At 29.0% G+C, this 17096-nt stretch overlaps 1 protein-coding gene across 1 annotated transcript in view; it reads right to left on the bottom strand.

The window, feature by feature from the left end:
• Nucleotides 1-256: 256 nt before the first annotated feature.
• The window catches only part of Slmap (Sarcolemma associated protein), a 66868-nt gene continuing 50028 nt past the window's right edge, over nucleotides 257-17096 (bottom strand). The window contains exons 15-22 of the mRNA XM_016051595.3: nucleotides 15860-16021; nucleotides 13999-14061; nucleotides 12760-12885; nucleotides 10150-10263; nucleotides 9941-10067; nucleotides 7887-8049; nucleotides 4061-4195; nucleotides 257-564 (exon numbers count right to left, since the gene is read on the bottom strand). Coding sequence (XP_015907081.2) covers nucleotides 460-564; nucleotides 4061-4195; nucleotides 7887-8049; nucleotides 9941-10067; nucleotides 10150-10263; nucleotides 12760-12885; nucleotides 13999-14061; nucleotides 15860-16021 — 995 coding nt within the window. The 3' untranslated portion in view covers nucleotides 257-459. The remainder of the gene's footprint in view (nucleotides 565-4060; nucleotides 4196-7886; nucleotides 8050-9940; nucleotides 10068-10149; nucleotides 10264-12759; nucleotides 12886-13998; nucleotides 14062-15859; nucleotides 16022-17096) is intronic.

Raw genomic sequence — 17096 nt, 5'->3', positions numbered from 1 at the left:
AAACGTTTCCCAAAAGTTAAATTTAATAGGGCTAAAACAATTAAAATGAGATTCATCAAAATAGTTTAATCACTATTTTGACATAGTTTTATAGGTAATTTCTTACCTTTTTAACCTTGTTCAGGTAAAATAGAATAACAATTTACAAATTGTTTTGCTTTCAATTATTTATTTTTTTACTAAATATATTTTAAAGGTAGGAATCGCATTGAATTATAATTTAACTTGATCAAAATAGACAGCAGGCAGAGAACAATTTAAAGAAACATAAACATAATACATGTTTTATTCAAAATGGATCAAATAAAATTTGAATTAACTGTACAAAATGGCTGGCTTCTGACCATGCCAATAAAATATAACTAATTACAAATAAAGCAAAAGAGGATATTAAAACAAAATATGGGGGAACTACAGTATATTCGCTTCTGCTGCAGGCAGCTAAGGCATCTTCATTAATTACATATGGTCGGATGTGGCAGTGAGGTGTGCCAATGTTGGGTAGAATGCCAACATGACAGCAACAGCAAGAATGATCAGAGGGATGATAGAACACACAGAAACCTACAACAATAATAAAATATTAACATCACCTTTTTTAATGTTATTTAATGTCTTTTTTAAAAGCATCTTGCAGAAAGATATTAGTATTAGAGAGGCTAAGGCACTAGCATAAGAGACGATAACTAGTATACATACATTCATATGTATATATACAAAAGGGTGGCAGTCACGGTCGAGTGTCGTCGAGTCACGCGGATAACAGTTGGAAGGCAAAAAGATTTTATTTAGCTTCACACGATATATTCAAAACATTTTCTATCCATGGTGGAGCTCAAATTCGCACTCCAAAACTGCATGCTTATGTTTTTATCCTAGAGAAAGTAGCAAATGAATTTCCCTGTATTTGACTATATTTCAAGGAAAAAAGGAAATCTTAGAAATAACTATCGGTTTATTAAATTGGCCGCCCGATTCCCACAAAGAGTAAAGGGAAAAATGTCTTTACTTTCATTGACTACATACTTGAGCCAAAATTAGATTTAAGGACAGGATGTGAATTTTAATAGTGAGGGAAAATGTTACAATTAGAATAAAATAAAAAGGACTTACAGAAAATATATAACATAAAAAGATTAATTGAAGCTTTTTATGTTACATATATTCATATATATATATAGATACATATACATATATATATGTATCTATATATATATATGTATCTATATATATATATCTATCTATATATATATATGTATCTATATATATATATGTATCTATATATATATATATGTATGTATCTATATATATACATGTATCTATATATATATATATATATATATATATATATATACACATATACACACACACACCTACTTATATACACACACAATATCTAGCCATAAGTATCTGGGCACCCAATGGTGTGAACCTCCTTAGGCACGTATTAATATGATGTCGGTCCCTCTTTTGAATCGATGACAGCCCTTCAGTGAAGACTTTGCACCAGTTTTTGAATAGGACTTCCATCACAACTGAACTTAATCTATGCTCGTCTTAAAGGTGTTCTATAGAATTTAAATGGGGGCTCTGAGAAGGCAGCTTCTGAACACCCATTTTGTAATTCTCTGCAAGCCTCTATGCGTGAATGGAAGAGAAATGGGTCGAAATACTGCCATTGGGCTGGGAGTGCAATCCCATACATCTCTGAGTTCCAACCACAGGAACCAATGGGCCAAACCATGAGAAACCCCCACCCCCACACACCATTATGTTTCCACGACCATAACAACGGGATAACTTTTGGCCAGATAGTGTATATAGTATTAATGAAACTATTATTTAGTTTCAGTTAGAATTACCTGAACCACAAAATGGCAATCAAAATTTCAATTTCATGGTTCAAATTGTTTTAAAATGAATGAAAGAAAGTTTTTACCTGCAAATTATTTCTCTCATTTAACTGTATACTTTTGTTCAGTATACCGTTAAATGAGAGAATATACTGCTTAACTTTAGGGACGTGTATTTCCTGAGCGGGAGGCAGTGGCATAGTTTTAATGTACATTCGAGGGGGGGGGGTTATCTCCTTCTAATATGTGATATATACATACTCAGAAAATGTGTCTTGAGCAGCTTGGAAAATGGATCCATCCCACATTATTAGTATATAAATAGAGTGTCCAGAAAGATATAAAAACCCACTTTCCCAAGTCAATTGGCTCTTCTCTATCTATCCATGTTCTCACTTTTGGTCCCCTGGCCCTCACTTTAATAAAATTCTATTATTTCTCCAAGCTCCCGTATCTTTTTTAATAAACACCCCCACACTACGAACTTACAGTGCTTTTAAAGAGAAACAAATATATATATTCATTCTTAACGTTTAGATTACAAAAAAACAAATAATGAAAACTTTTTTATATCTACAACCTACTTATCATACAATAGTTCATTAATCAAGTAATATATATAATTTCGGAGGGGGTTTTGTCCCCCAAAACTATGCCACTGGTGGGAGGATGAGTAATTGAAGATTTCATAACAGTTTTCACCAAGGAAATGTTAAAACTCACTTGAAATGGAGACATTGCTTTTGAAAGTCTCTATTTAAATTTTTTCTTCTAAAGAGCACCAAATAATGATCTTTTCTCATACAGTAAATTTAATGACACAATCCATCCAATTTAATGAATGTTTGAAAAAAACTGTATTAACATCAAGTGACATCCACTACAAGTTTTAAAAAAAAAAATGTATTTGAACTCGAGTGAATGAATTAAAAGTATTTTTGCTAACGATTGAAAATTTGAATGAGATGTATAAATACAGTAGGGAACCGATTATCCGGAACGATCGGGACCATCGCTATTCCGGATGACTGATTTTTTCCGGTTTTCTGAATCGCTACAAAAAGCCGTTTTTTTTTAATTGTTAAACCAAACTAAGAAAAAAACTTTTTAATATAATCTTAAAAAGAAGAAAAAACGATGAAGTAATACACTAATGATTATTTCCAAAATGATGGTAAGGTAAAAATCTTTCAAAAAAGAAAGAAAATTTCTAAAATCTTATGAGGAAAAAAAAATTTTTTTTTTTTCAAAAATGGCGGGAAAATTAATTGCATTTTGTTCCGGTTTTTTGGTTTTCCGATTTCCGGATAACGGGTTCTGTACTGTATATATATATAGGGAGAGTGTGAACTAATAGTAGGAACTAAAAGAAGAAAAAAAAGGAACACAGTATCTGAAAACTATAAATTTGGTGACGTGGATCACACGTGCTACCATGTGATGTTCTTTATTGAATTTATCTGATACAACGAATATAAAATAGCTAAATATTTAAATGGCCGCCATAAACTATTTTTTTGTTTAAGTAGAGCTATAAGTTAGAAATTATCCCTGATGTTATCTTTAAAATATGTGAAAAACTGAATCGCTTATAGTAAAATTTAAAACAATGACTAACCCATCAGAAAGTTCGTTTTTCACTCATCCCTGTTTAATGAATGAATTAATATACAGTACAGAACCCGTTATCCGGAAATCAGAAAACCGGAAAACCAAAATACCGGAACGAAATTCGATAAATTTTCCCACCATTTTTTAAAAAAATTTTTTTTTTTCCTCATAAGATTTTAGGATTTTTCTTTCTTTTTTGAAAGATGTTTACCATACCATCATTTTAGAGATAATCATTACTGTATTACTTCATCGTTTTTTCTTCTTTTTAAGATTATTTCCTAATATTTTTTTTTAGTTGGGTTTAACAATAAAAAAAAAAACGGCTTTTTGTAGCGATTCAGAAAACCGGAAAAATCAGTTATCCGGAATAGCGATGGTCCCGATCGTTCCGGATAATCGGTTCCCTACTGTATTAACATCAAGTGTCCTCCACAATAACTTTGAAAAAAATGTACTTGAGTGGATAAGTATTTTTTGTTAACAATTGAAAATTTGAACAAGATATAAGGAACTAATAGTGTAGGAATTGAATACATGAACTTTTTAAATAAATTGTGTTCACAATTTTTGAATTCTGTGTAGAAAGAACTCACAGTTTTAGATTGCACAGAGAGTAGCTGAAGTTGTTCCTTTAACACATTAAGCTCACTCTGCAAATAAGATTTCTCCTTGTTACATTCTTCGTATCTCTCTTTAATCAGAGTTATCTCTTCTTGAGCATCTAATAACTGCAAAAACATTTATATCAGTTAACATGGATAGGAAAAAATCCAGTAGATTTTACGAAATAATATAATTTTCATGATAATTGCCACAAAATGTACTTAATATTTTACACATAGGGATTTTCATAGTCATCAAAATAGAAAAACTGAAATATTTTCCAGTTATGATTAACATTAAATGAACTTGAAATGTTACACATTATGTTTACTCATAGTTTTTGAAAAATATTTAGCATTTAATTCATCAAAGATAGTTAACAGAATATTTAATTAATTTAAAAAGGGGGTTCTGAACAAAAATAAACTCACATTTTAGAACAAAAAAAGTTTTGAACTGATTTTATATATGAGTCTCGCTTTATTATGTATTAGTAATATTTAAATATTTAGGCAAGCAATAATCTGTGCAAAAATTCTATTTCAATAGAGATTTTTTAAAGAAACTTAATCAATTTTAGGGAATTTACTAAAATATACAAAAACCAGGAGAACTTTTATGAAACCAGTAGACCAGGAGAAACTGGCAAAATCCAGTAGTCTACTGGAGAAATCAGCATCATTATAATAACATTGAGCTCAGGGGATATAGCGTTCCCCTTCCAATGAGAAATCCCAGCAATGGCTGGTCGTTACAAACTCTGCATTCAGCTTGCACTGACCACAGTGCTGAGGCAAAATATCCTCAGTGGTAGAGGGATCATGGGTTAGAATCCCCTTGCTGTCAGGCTAACCGTGGGAGGTTTTCCTCGCCATGTAACGAAAATACGGGTTAATTCCCTCAAAAAGTCCTACCTGAAAACAAATTTCTCCCAATACTTGATCCAGGAGTTCTCTTGTCTTCTGGATTGGATTCAAAATTACAAGACTACAGAATTGAATATAAGAAGTCGTAACCCCCCCCCCCCCAAAAAAAAAATTGGGTCGGCTGTTCGATGACGGTTGTAAAATATAAAAATAACATTTTTTAATACTATAATCATCATCGTTCAATATACAGGGATGAGAGTAGTTGGAAAGTAAAAAAGAGGAAATTCAAGAATATATATATATATATATATATATATATATATATATATATATATATATATATATATATATATATATATATATATATATATATACACATAAATTTGACAAAAAATTGCAATTTTTAAACTTGTAAACCATGTGATTATAAATTCCAATGATTAATTTTAAAATTGCATGAATATATTAATAAGAATCACATGCATGATTTTAAATTAAGAGAATATGAATCTAGAATATGAATATGAAGAGAAATGAGGCTTTTAAATCACTTTAATATGAAACTCTATATCGAATTTAAAAAATGAGAAAATACAAATCATGATGCGTAATTTTTAGACCACGTAAATACGAATCACGATGCGTAATTTTTAAATAGTGCGAATACGAATCCCACTAATTTTTAATGCATGCATAAATAGGAAAATCGATGTTTGATATTACAAACGCAAAAACGAATCACAACATTGGATTTTAAGCTCGTGTGAATATGAATCGCTACATAGGGTTTTAAAAGAGCGTAATTACAAATCGTGATATTGGATTTTTAAATCTCGTAAAAAAGAATCGCAATGTACGACATTTAAATCGCCAGATTAAGAATCGCAACGTTCAACTTTTAAATCAGGTAAATACGAAAATCAATTTTTGAGGGAGGAATGAGGACTTCAATACTTTCGCTTTGCGGTAAGTTTAATTCCTCATAAAATATTTAAACTTGTGCAGAAAAAATTTTAAGCGGAAATTAGCGGGAAAAATTTAAAAATCTGACAAAAAGCGGAAATCCGCGAAAAAATCACATCCCTGAATATAATAAAGGTTTTGGAATGAAGAATCTACTTTCTCTTGTCTGAAATGTGCAATTTTCTTTCTTCCCAGGTTCTTAAAAGTTTTTTAGTACAATATAACAAATAGTGATGTAACTGAATACTGAATATTTAGCCAAAAAATTGGCCAATTTTTTGGCTAAATATTACAAATGACAATGGTCATTTGTCCCTGGTGGGTAAACAGTCAATAATTGGTAAAGTACAGATCTCCTACTAAAGGTAGTATCCAGAAAATAAACAGACAATAAGATAAACTCGTTCCCCACAACAGGTGTCAAATAATTTTTTAGTCACACTACAAAGGTGCAAATGAAAATCAGTCTTCATTCTCAAAAGCAAATTTCAAAGCTGAACATCTCCCAATTTTTTAAAAAAAGAAAAAAAGTCTAATAGAAAACCCTAAAGAATGGTTGGCATAACTTTGGTAATGAAAGATTTTGATCAAGCAATGAAGAGAAAGATCATAGCTTCCTCTGAGATGCTGTTTTAGAAACTGCACTCCAACAATGAACAAACAAAGAATGGTGATGAATTGAGATAAACTACAGTTGTTAAATATTTTAAAATTCAATTTGTAGTCACTCAACACATTTCTTGATTTAATCTTCACAATTTTATACTAAATTTAGCGATAATTTTTTTTCTCATTGCTATGTGTAAAAATTAATTAAATTTTAAAATAATGACCTATCAAAACATGGTTTAGATGAATATGCGTAACTTGAAAGATCATCTGGATTAGTTTGCAAGATTTACAGTGAAGCACTTTGGTTTGGCTTCTTAATGTCCATACTATGATTACAAAATAAAAAATATTAGTTCTACATCCTTCTTTTTTTTTTCCTTGCTCTACCAGACACTAGAAATGTTGTTGTGTGGAAAGTAGTTATCGACAATGTCAACCTTCATCTATGAAAAGGTACCCCTACATAGAATTGAGTTAACATGTCATATATATATACTAGTGAATTTGAATTGTATTTTTTTAGTGATAGACACACTACAGTTCTCTATTCTAAAATTATGCACTTTTTTTAAGGCCAACCCAATATGTCAAAAAGACATAGACTGCAGTCTTTCTGTGATTGACATCTTCAACTAATCTTAAGGCATAGCTGCCAAATATGCATAAGAAAAAAATCCAGTAGATTATATGAAATATAAATTTCACAATAATTGTTACATGACGCACTAAATATTTTACACATAGGGAATTTTAGGGATTTTCATAGACATCAAAATAGAAAAACTACAATATTTTCCAGTTATGATTGATGTTATGCATTATGTTTACTCATAATTTCGATTATGAATGGTCACTTAATTCATCAAAGATAGTCGAAACATTTTTTAAAATTAATTAAAAATAGAGTTCTGAATAAACCGAACACTTTAGAAGAAAAAAAAGTTTCGAACTGATTTTTATAAATGAGGCTCGCTTCATTATGTCAGGTACAAAAATTATACTTAGGGATTTCTTTAGGAAATTTACTCAATTATAGGGAATTTTCTAAAATGTCCAAAAACCAGGAGAAACTGGCAAAATCCAGTAGAGTTGGCAGCTATGTTAAGGTATTGCTAATTTTTAATATTTATTCACTTAATATAGTTTGATTTAATAAGACAAAACTTACTCCAAAATATCTGTGCCCTATCAAAAAAAATAAAGGTTAGTTAATTACTTCATATAAAAAGTTTTTCTCAGGCTGAATTATGATAGCATATTATTGAAACATGCATAAAAAAAACTCAAGAAATTTTGCAACAGTAAAAACTGACATGGAAACCATGGAAAATATTTTTGTTCTTTTACTTTGTATATTAATAGCTGTGTTTACTTTTTTAATAGTGTCAACTAAATCAGACTTGATAATGGGTGTGAGATCGTCTTGAGAATCAGGGTCACTCTCAAAAGAGTTGGCTTTTGCAGCTTCTAGTTGAGAACAGGTGGTTATTAACAGTTTACTCTGAGCTTCTAAGCGTGAATTTTCATAAACATGCCTAAAAATAAATAAGAAATATTATTGCACAGAAGTTAGTTAAATAACTTTTTTGTTGAGCTTTGATCAGATGATTAAATGAAAAAAAAAAAGTACATTAAAGTCAACAAAGTTAGAGAATGTCCACCCTTCAGAACAAGTAAGTAAATAGAAACACAAAAACAGGATTAGAAATTTTTTTTTTCGAAGTAAAAAATTCTGTATATAAAACTCGCTGCCAAAAACCTGAACCAAAAATCCTCCAAATTCCGAAAAAATTAAATCTTAGCAGTGGTCATTATTCTTATTTTAAATAGAAAATTGGAGGTAGAACTTAAAGTAAAATATTAAATACTAGTATTCATATACAATTTCATGTGTTAAACTTGTTGAAAAGAAAATGTCTTAAAAATATGGTTCAATTTAATGTTTTAAATACACTATAAAAAATCCACATGCAGAAGTTTTATAACTATCATTTTTTGGTTCTTCTCATCAAAAAACGAACCCTAATATGAAGTTAAGGAGACATATTTGAAATAAACATGGGTAATTCAATTCCCGTTCAAAATAGTTATTAAGGTGTTTTATTTTTTGGGTACAAAACAAGGAAAAACCAATAGAACATTCTACATGAAGTATCTAATGTTGGTACATAATTACATCAACTAAAGTTTTAGAATGAATGAAAGAAAATAATATCATTGAATTATATGAGTATATTATAATGTGTATTTTGCTTTACACAAATTTTTTTGGAATTAAAAAACCAACTTTTATAAAGACTTTATCAGTTTTAAATGTAGAAAACACATTATTTGACTTCTAAGAATTTTCATAAGATTTTAATTTTATATTTAAAATGGTACTTAATCTATGTTCTTTTTCCTTTAACTTCTGAATTTATAAATTCATAAAAGATTTGGAATAAAAGTTTTCAAAGATTTTTTAAAAATTATATATATATATAGAGAGAGAGATAGATAGATAGATATATGCACAATAATCATACGTTACAGTCTGTTAAAATTTATAAAAAAAAAAGAAGAAAATCTGCTTACAATTGCAATTTACTTGTCATTTCACTATCACTTGAAAAATCATAGGTAAATTGGAAGGTATGGTAAAAAGTAGACAATAACAAGTATTTGAGGATAATAGGCATAATTAAGCATTGAGAAACAAATTTCATGACCGATGAAGCTTTATAGTTTACATTATATAACAATACAAATAGAGAGAGAAAGATATTCTCCTCTTAATGATTGATTGTGGGATAGAATAGGGGACTATTATTTAATATTATCATATTGAGTAATACTAAAAAATTTTCTGGAGTGGTGACTAACTTTCCACAAAGTGTTTACCTATAATATGCGTATCTAGTCAATAACGATTCACTTCTGTGAGTAATATTTTTCTTTAAATGTAGATACATTTTCTTCAAGTCTAATGGCAATTCATATAATCGATTTAAGCTTTTTCCAGCACTTTGCTATGATCTAGAAAAATTCCGTGTGAAAGAAATAATAATAATAAAAAACAATATACTTAACAATGAATGTTTCTGAGACATATGTTAGAATAACTCTTACTTTAGTTTAGGGTAAATCCAGTGATCGGGTAAAGCCGATCACTCGTTCAGTGGTTACTGTACTGGACTATGGGGTGGGTGGTTTGAATCCCACCATACGTGTGGATATAACTTTCTCTCTCTGTGTGAATGTAACCTGCCTTATAAACGGGTTGTGTGATGTGGGCGATGCTACTCCACCACCGTGGCTTAGCCACAGGTGCCCACTGGGTAACAACAAGAGAGTAGCAATTCTGAGGCCAATGGAAAATAGACCTAAGTACCCACCTTTAAAAAAATTAAGTTCAGAGTAAATATGTTTTTTTTTAAACGTGCTTACTTCATTAAATCTGTTTCCAGTGTTTTAACTCGTTCCTCAAAGATGACACAATTTTTCTTAAGAGTTTCATATTCAGCAAAAGAAACATATTCATTTTCTTTACTAAGTACAAGACTTGTAATATTCTCTGAAAAGTCAAATAACAAGATTTATGAATGAAGTGAGATGGAAGAAAATATAGCACACAATCAGAAGAAAAAAATTCAAACCTTGTGAATCTTTGAGAGGGCTCTGAGAAGGATTTTGCAATTCATTTAATGTTTCCTGTATTATTTCTTTCTGCCTAACTGGATCATTTTCATTACTTAAAGATAATAGTTTATCTGGAAAAAAGAAAGAAAAAAATATTAAAACTGGTCCAGCATACTTAAGTTACAATTCAGATAATGATTTGATGGACAGTAGCAAAAAAGAACAACACTCTCAATAACTCAGATTTTCAGAACTTTTAAAAATTTGATGTTTATGTTAAGTAATAAATCAGGGTGCATAGCCAAATTATTCAACAAAAAGTAAGCACTCAAAAAATATTTTCAAGCACTTTAAAAAAATATAATTAGGCAAGGTTGGAAAGTTTTTGACAATTGATGGTTTTATCTTGTTTTAACCTTCAAGCAAAAAAAAAAAAAAAAAAAAAAAAAAACTTTGGTACTGTTTTTGACAATTGTCAAAAATCATGAAATTTTGAATCATGTAAAATGAATGGCGTTTTCATATGCAATGGACTGACAATATAGCGAAATAGATTGAGGTTGAATTAATTGTGAAAACAACAATGAATAGAATATGAATGAATGAATAGAACAATGTGAACTGTGCCTTCTCCCATAATTCGTAGCGAAAATCAACATGGTAAAGGAAAAATGTCATTTTGAAAAAGGGAAAATTAAGCACTTTTTTAAAAACACCCAATGAAAAAAGCACCTTTAAGGGCTTTTAAAGAACAAAAAACGAAAATAAGCACCTTTAAGTACTTTTTAAAAACGCTACACACCATGTAAATGCAGATGATCCTTTAAGTTATTAAAACTGAGAAAAAAAAGTATACTTCCTCTGTTTCTTTTTTTGACAAATTTACATTTGAAACTCTAAATATATTAGCCCTAAAACAGTGCTCTTTTGCAGAAATGTTTGAAAAAAATTTTTTTACCCAAAATTATGTTCAAAAGATGCCTAACTTGTGCATCGGTGGAGAAGGTAATGGTCTTAATTTTTCTATTCTAATTTGAGAATAATCAAGTAAAAAATTTTAGTTTTCTTTTATACGAAAAGTCTCGAATGCATTTTTTGTAGATAATTTTAATATTATATGCACATGAAAATTTTAGTTTACGCATTTAAGTCTTCACTTTATTGTTCACATTTCGTGCCAATTCCTTCGTAAAAATATGTAGCGTTTTGATAACTGTTTTTGGCATTTATTTTTGAGAATTTTTGCTTGGTTTCTTGAAATCTTGATGCTTTTTATTGCTTCGTTATTAATGGTGTCTCAATGATATTCTCGTGAATTTTAAAAAAATACTAATATTATTATGGCAAGGGAAGTTCAAATCGCAGATTCAAGAAATCACCTTAGACGTACTTAATTTGTGCAAATATCCTTCTTAATCCTTGCAGTGTTTCAATCAATCTTCGGACAGTTATTGCAACAAGTTTTTACATTGGGAAAAAAAGACGAATCCCAATATTTTTTTGAACAATTTTATTTAACGTAAAACTCAAATCACTTCTTTGATTTTTTACTTTTAATAGGACAATTTCATTATTTTTATCGCTAGTACTGCCAAATTCCATGGTCTATTTGTTGATATTATTTCTACTCATGAATTTGAATTACACATTTAAATAAACACTTTTTGATGCTTTCAAAGTTTGAATCGCAGATTCAAGGAATAACTTTCTTACATGCCTGGTTAGCACCATTATTATTGTTAATCCAATGCTTCAATCGTCAACCTTTGACAATTATTGCTTAGTAAATTCCACATTTAAAAAAAACTTGATGTTTTTTTAACAATTTTAATACACGTGAAACTCAAATTGCTTAAGTGATAATTTACTTTTATAATGCGACAATTTAAACTTTTCTTGGACTTTTCGGCAGTTATTGCTAGCGATACCGATTTCCATACAGTTTTTAAAATTAAAGTTATTTCTCAGGTTATATTATTTCGAAATGCAAAATTTGAACTGTGCACTTTCTGATGTAAATCACAACTTAGTTCAATAATATCGTAAATCAATAGTGTTTCAATTGATTTTCGACAGTTATTGATTGATATTTCTTTCCATGTGGCTTTTAATATCCGATATTTTTAATACGATGACGACGATCGAAACGAAATAAACATTTGAGTAACCCTTTTTTAAAGAGTCTGATTCAAGTCATTTCGTCGTCTAACTTATTTATTTTTTTTTTTTGTTAATTACTGCAAGGGATTTCACAATTTGTAATAATTTTTTTTTAAGTGAGATGATTTACAAAATGCAAAAAAAGAAATAATTAGTGCATTTTTCTCTGATAAAAAATATTGCCCATAGTATTAGAATAATAAAATTAATTCTATTAAAAAATATATACACAATTTATTTTATCCAAATAGTTCTTTTTTTTTTTGTAAACACAACGCTTTTGTGACTTTAAACTAGTAACATATGTATTCGTTATTATTAAAAGTATCTTGCAGAAAGATATTAGTGCTAGAGAGGTTTTTCACAGAAAGCCTGAAAAAATACTGCTACAGGGTTAATGATTGATATTATTTATTCAAATAGTGTTCTATTAATGTGGTTTATTATTTTTTTATAATTATACTTACTTTCTAGTATTTGTGCTTGGTCAGTTTTCTCTTTCAATTCTTGCTTAGCTCTTAATAACTGATCTAAAACAAATTGCAATTCTGCAGATATGGATTTGACATCTCTTTCTGCCTCTTCTAACTGACCTGAAAAAAAAAGAGTTTAAATTAAGCCTGAATAATGATAAAAACTCAAAAATTTCACTGAAATCTGGGTTTTCTAGGTATTTTGAGAAAATGCTTAATGAATTATACATCTCATTTTTGGCACATACATAGCAATAATTTAATCAGAAATACAGTTGGCCTCTATTTAAAGAAGTGGCTAAATCCTGATAAAAAAGTTCATTACATGGAAAATTTGTCAAATAGAAAATCACCATTTAATACTTAAGCAACACAAAACAAGTTTTAAATTCCTAAACACTAGACATAATGAATATAGCGATTGATACACCATTATTTTGTAAATTAGCATCTACTATCGAATTGTTTCAAATGATTTTAACATTTCATCAGATGAAGATTTGGTGATTTCATCATTTCTGACATCTTCCTTGTCTTCCTAACAATTCATTGCTGTATTGTGTTTATTTTTCACTCTGCCCAAAATATCCTATTCAGTTAATATTTCTGTGGTTGCAGCTTCAGAATCAATAAAGAGAAAATCATTAATCACATTGTTAATTTCGTGGTTTTCTCTTAGCTGTACCCTGATTTTTTTCAGTTCTAAAAGAATATCATCCTCGCCTCCCGCACTTTCCAAATTCTCTGCGCTGACTAAGAAACCAGCTTTAGCTAAAACTGTTATGAATAGTATGATCTGTAACATCATAGTTCCATGCTTTAGAAATTTCAGTTATGCTTTCCCGTAAATTGACTTTCGGTATGGATTCCTGTATGTCATGTAAACAAAAAGGGAAAGGGATTTTACTGCCTTCTCTAAAAAGTGGCTGTGGAAATCAATTCAAGGTTGTTTTCCCCATAAAATGAGTTAACAAGTTTAAAATGTTCTGAAATATTTTGGGAAATAAGGAAAGTGGATCTCAAAGAAAAGTTTGTTAAGTCGAAAATTTACTTTACGATTTGTAAGTTATTTTACAAAGAAATTTTCAAAATGAAAGTTCATTAGATAGAAGTCCGACTTTATATAATATTTTATTCAATACACAACAAAACTTACTTATTGATAGAATATATGCCAATTTATTATATTATGTTTTAAACAAAATTTCACTAGATTGAATAATTCATACTTACTTTTGGCATGCAATAATTCAGAATCCGCAAGCTTTTTGTTATCTCGAGCTTCAGATAAAAGTTCTGCAACAAAAATAAAATGAAGTTAAAAAAATAACATAAAAGATGTAATACTGTAGCCATTCTTCAGATTTTGAAGTCTTTTACCTAGATGAACTTTTTTTAAAATATATTTCATCAAAAGGAAAATATACAAACACCAAGTAAAATGAGTTTCAGTTTAGAGTTTCTTAATCCTATCATTGTTTAGTGTTATTTACATGGTTAACTGTCTGCTATTGGTCAAAACGTACCAAAAAAGAAACAGATTAATTTTTTTTTCTTGTGTAAACTTTCCGTGAAGTTTTTTTTGGCAAGAACAAATTTGTAACAGCTTATTGTAACTCTCTTCAGGCATAGTTTGTTTCGAGACATAAGTATAGAAATGAAATATTTATTCCTAACTTTTTTATGGGAATGGGTCTTAAAAATTATTTTTCATAAGAAAATGAAATTTTATCAGGGTGAGTTGCTAAATCTTTCAACAAAAAATAAGCACCTTTTAAGCACATATAAAATATTTTTATTACTATCTACATTAACAAAATGCAAAATAATATTCAAAGACTTAACATGATCATGATAAAATAACTAGTGTCTGAAAGAGAACTCTTTTCTCGATTATATTAGCAACCACAAAAAGATAGAGAGATTTTTCGGTTTGATATCAGAGGGTAAAATGAAGTCTGAAATTGAGAATATCTTGCACATGAGAGTGCAATAATCTCACCAAACCCAAGTATCAAACATGTAAAATGATTGCCGCTTTCATACAGTAAGGATTGCTGGTAAGCTGAAATCCTTTGTGAGAACGTTTAATAGAACAAAAACGCGCTTTTCCATAATATTTCGACATGGTAAAGAAATTTTTTTCTCTTCTCCATTTTCGAAAAGGAAAAATCAAGCATTTTTCAAAAACACCCAATAAAAAAGGCACCTTTAAGGGCTTTCTAAAAACGAAAATGGAATATAAGCACCCTTAAGAACTTTTCAAAAATGCTACGCACCATGTGTATTTGAATAGTGATAAATTGACGCAAAAAGGCAACCAAGAAACTAAATACATAAAAAAAATTATTCTTTTTCTTCATTATCTGAAATTTTTGTCAGGGGTAATGATACAACTGCTTTTCATTATTGATGCAATGAAAGTACTTTATTGACTCAGTATATGAAATTTTTTTCCATCTAGAACAATAATTTGAAAGTTTGTTTAAAAGAAATTTTTTTTATTCCTCATAAAAATAAAGAGAAAATGTTCTCTAGAAATATTACTTCTAGTGAATATCATTAAAATGTAAGATCCACCTGCATTAAAAACATGCTAAAAATTGCACATAAACATATGTAGGGTTTGTTATATCAGTATGTAATCTACTTTACAGATCAATAGGTGTCAACACTAAAATTTTTATAAAAATCATTCTTTCTAGATATTTTTTTATTTTTTAAAAAATTTTTTATAAATTTTTTACATTTTTCTAAATGCTAAACATGTGCATTGAACAAATACTATTATACATGTAATAGTTATCTTTTTATACCGCTCTAAATTTTTATTAAATGTTAAGAACACATTCTTATATTTTCACAAAGCAACTTAATTAGAAAAAAGCAATTCTGCAGGAATATCATGAAAATGAAAAACACCAAACTTTGTTTTTCTTTTTAATCCACTGGAAACTAGATTTAAAATAGTGGTATAAAAGTACTTATTCAATCATATTGGAATTCGTTAATGTTTTTTTCTTCTACAATTCAAATGAATTTCTTTTGTATCAAGTAAACAAAAGTAAAGTATCAAAAACACAATAATACCAACTTTTTAAATGTTGTACATCTGCTTGAAGTTTGTTTACATAGTCGGGAGGTTTTGCATCTCCGTTCGAAGTGCATTCATCTGTTTCAGAATTCGACAAGGATTCATTTTTAAAATTCTCTTTTTGAACTCTCTGAAGTTCTAACTCTAGCCTATTGACTTCACCTACAAAATAATTGGTTTCATTTAACTTAATGTCTTGAGAGAAAAAACTATTTAAATGCGCTTACAATTTCAGTGAAGTAAAATTACAGAAGGAATAATTTTAATTTAATAAAAACCATTTTGAATTGGTTAAAAAAAAATTTCATCCCGCTCAATATCGTGTCGTCATCAATTTAAATCATTGATATTTTCAAAACACAAAATTCTAAATAAATTATAAGCAGCAAAATTTAAAGGAATAATTATGTGTAAGTTTACTTTTATCTCTAATCAAATTTATTATTCTACAAGAAAAAATATTTGCAAATAAAACAGATGCCAAGGATAAATTCTAGTTCTAATATTTTTAAATAAAATATACAAGAATTTTAATACATAAATGTGATTGAAGATTTCCTGAAACTTCTGGACCTTGGATTTCTGGAAACTTCCAGATTGCAATTAGCAAAAAATCCGGAAATCTGTATTTTATTTCCGGAACACAATCATCTCTGTATTATACACAATATATTAAGAGGAAACACAATTACCGTTCTCTTGTGTCAGTTATATTGGGCTAACTATACTTATTTTAATTGAGGGAAAAATTTAGAGGAAAAAAGAAACATACTTAAATAATGCTATAGCAAAGGAAATAGTTTAGTATAACTGAAATATCATCCTTAAATATCCCATAGATTATGATTTGAGTGGTTACCATTTTTTAAAAGACGAAAATGAAAAACAAAATTATCTGTATTTTCCTAACTAGTAAAGAAAAAATAAAAATTCTCTGCAATTTTCCTGTTATCTCAGATGATTTTTAAATTCCCTTTATTTTCCAATTCTCTGTGGAGTGGCAACCCTGCTTAAAATAAATTAGTAATTTGACTTGAAGTCAAAATGACTGCAATGGTTATTTTAAGTAGTAAAAAATACAGGTGTTTTCAGCGTGAAAAAAATTTAAAGAGGATATTCGAATTGATGAAGCTCCGGTTAGATTAGATTTAGAGATGCAGGTTCAGGGCCCCAGAAAATTACACTAGAGCCAGCATCAGCTACCTCATTTCCAAGAATACCCTGTTATGAGTAGAAA

This window comes from Parasteatoda tepidariorum, chromosome 1 (genome assembly GCF_982258835.1).
Source record: "Parasteatoda tepidariorum strain Cologne lab strain chromosome 1, Ptep-v5.0, whole genome shotgun sequence".
NCBI classification, from domain to species: domain Eukaryota; kingdom Metazoa; phylum Arthropoda; class Arachnida; order Araneae; family Theridiidae; genus Parasteatoda; species Parasteatoda tepidariorum.
Note: the sequence above shows the minus strand (reverse complement) of the source record. Positions and strands in the feature narration are given on the sequence as shown.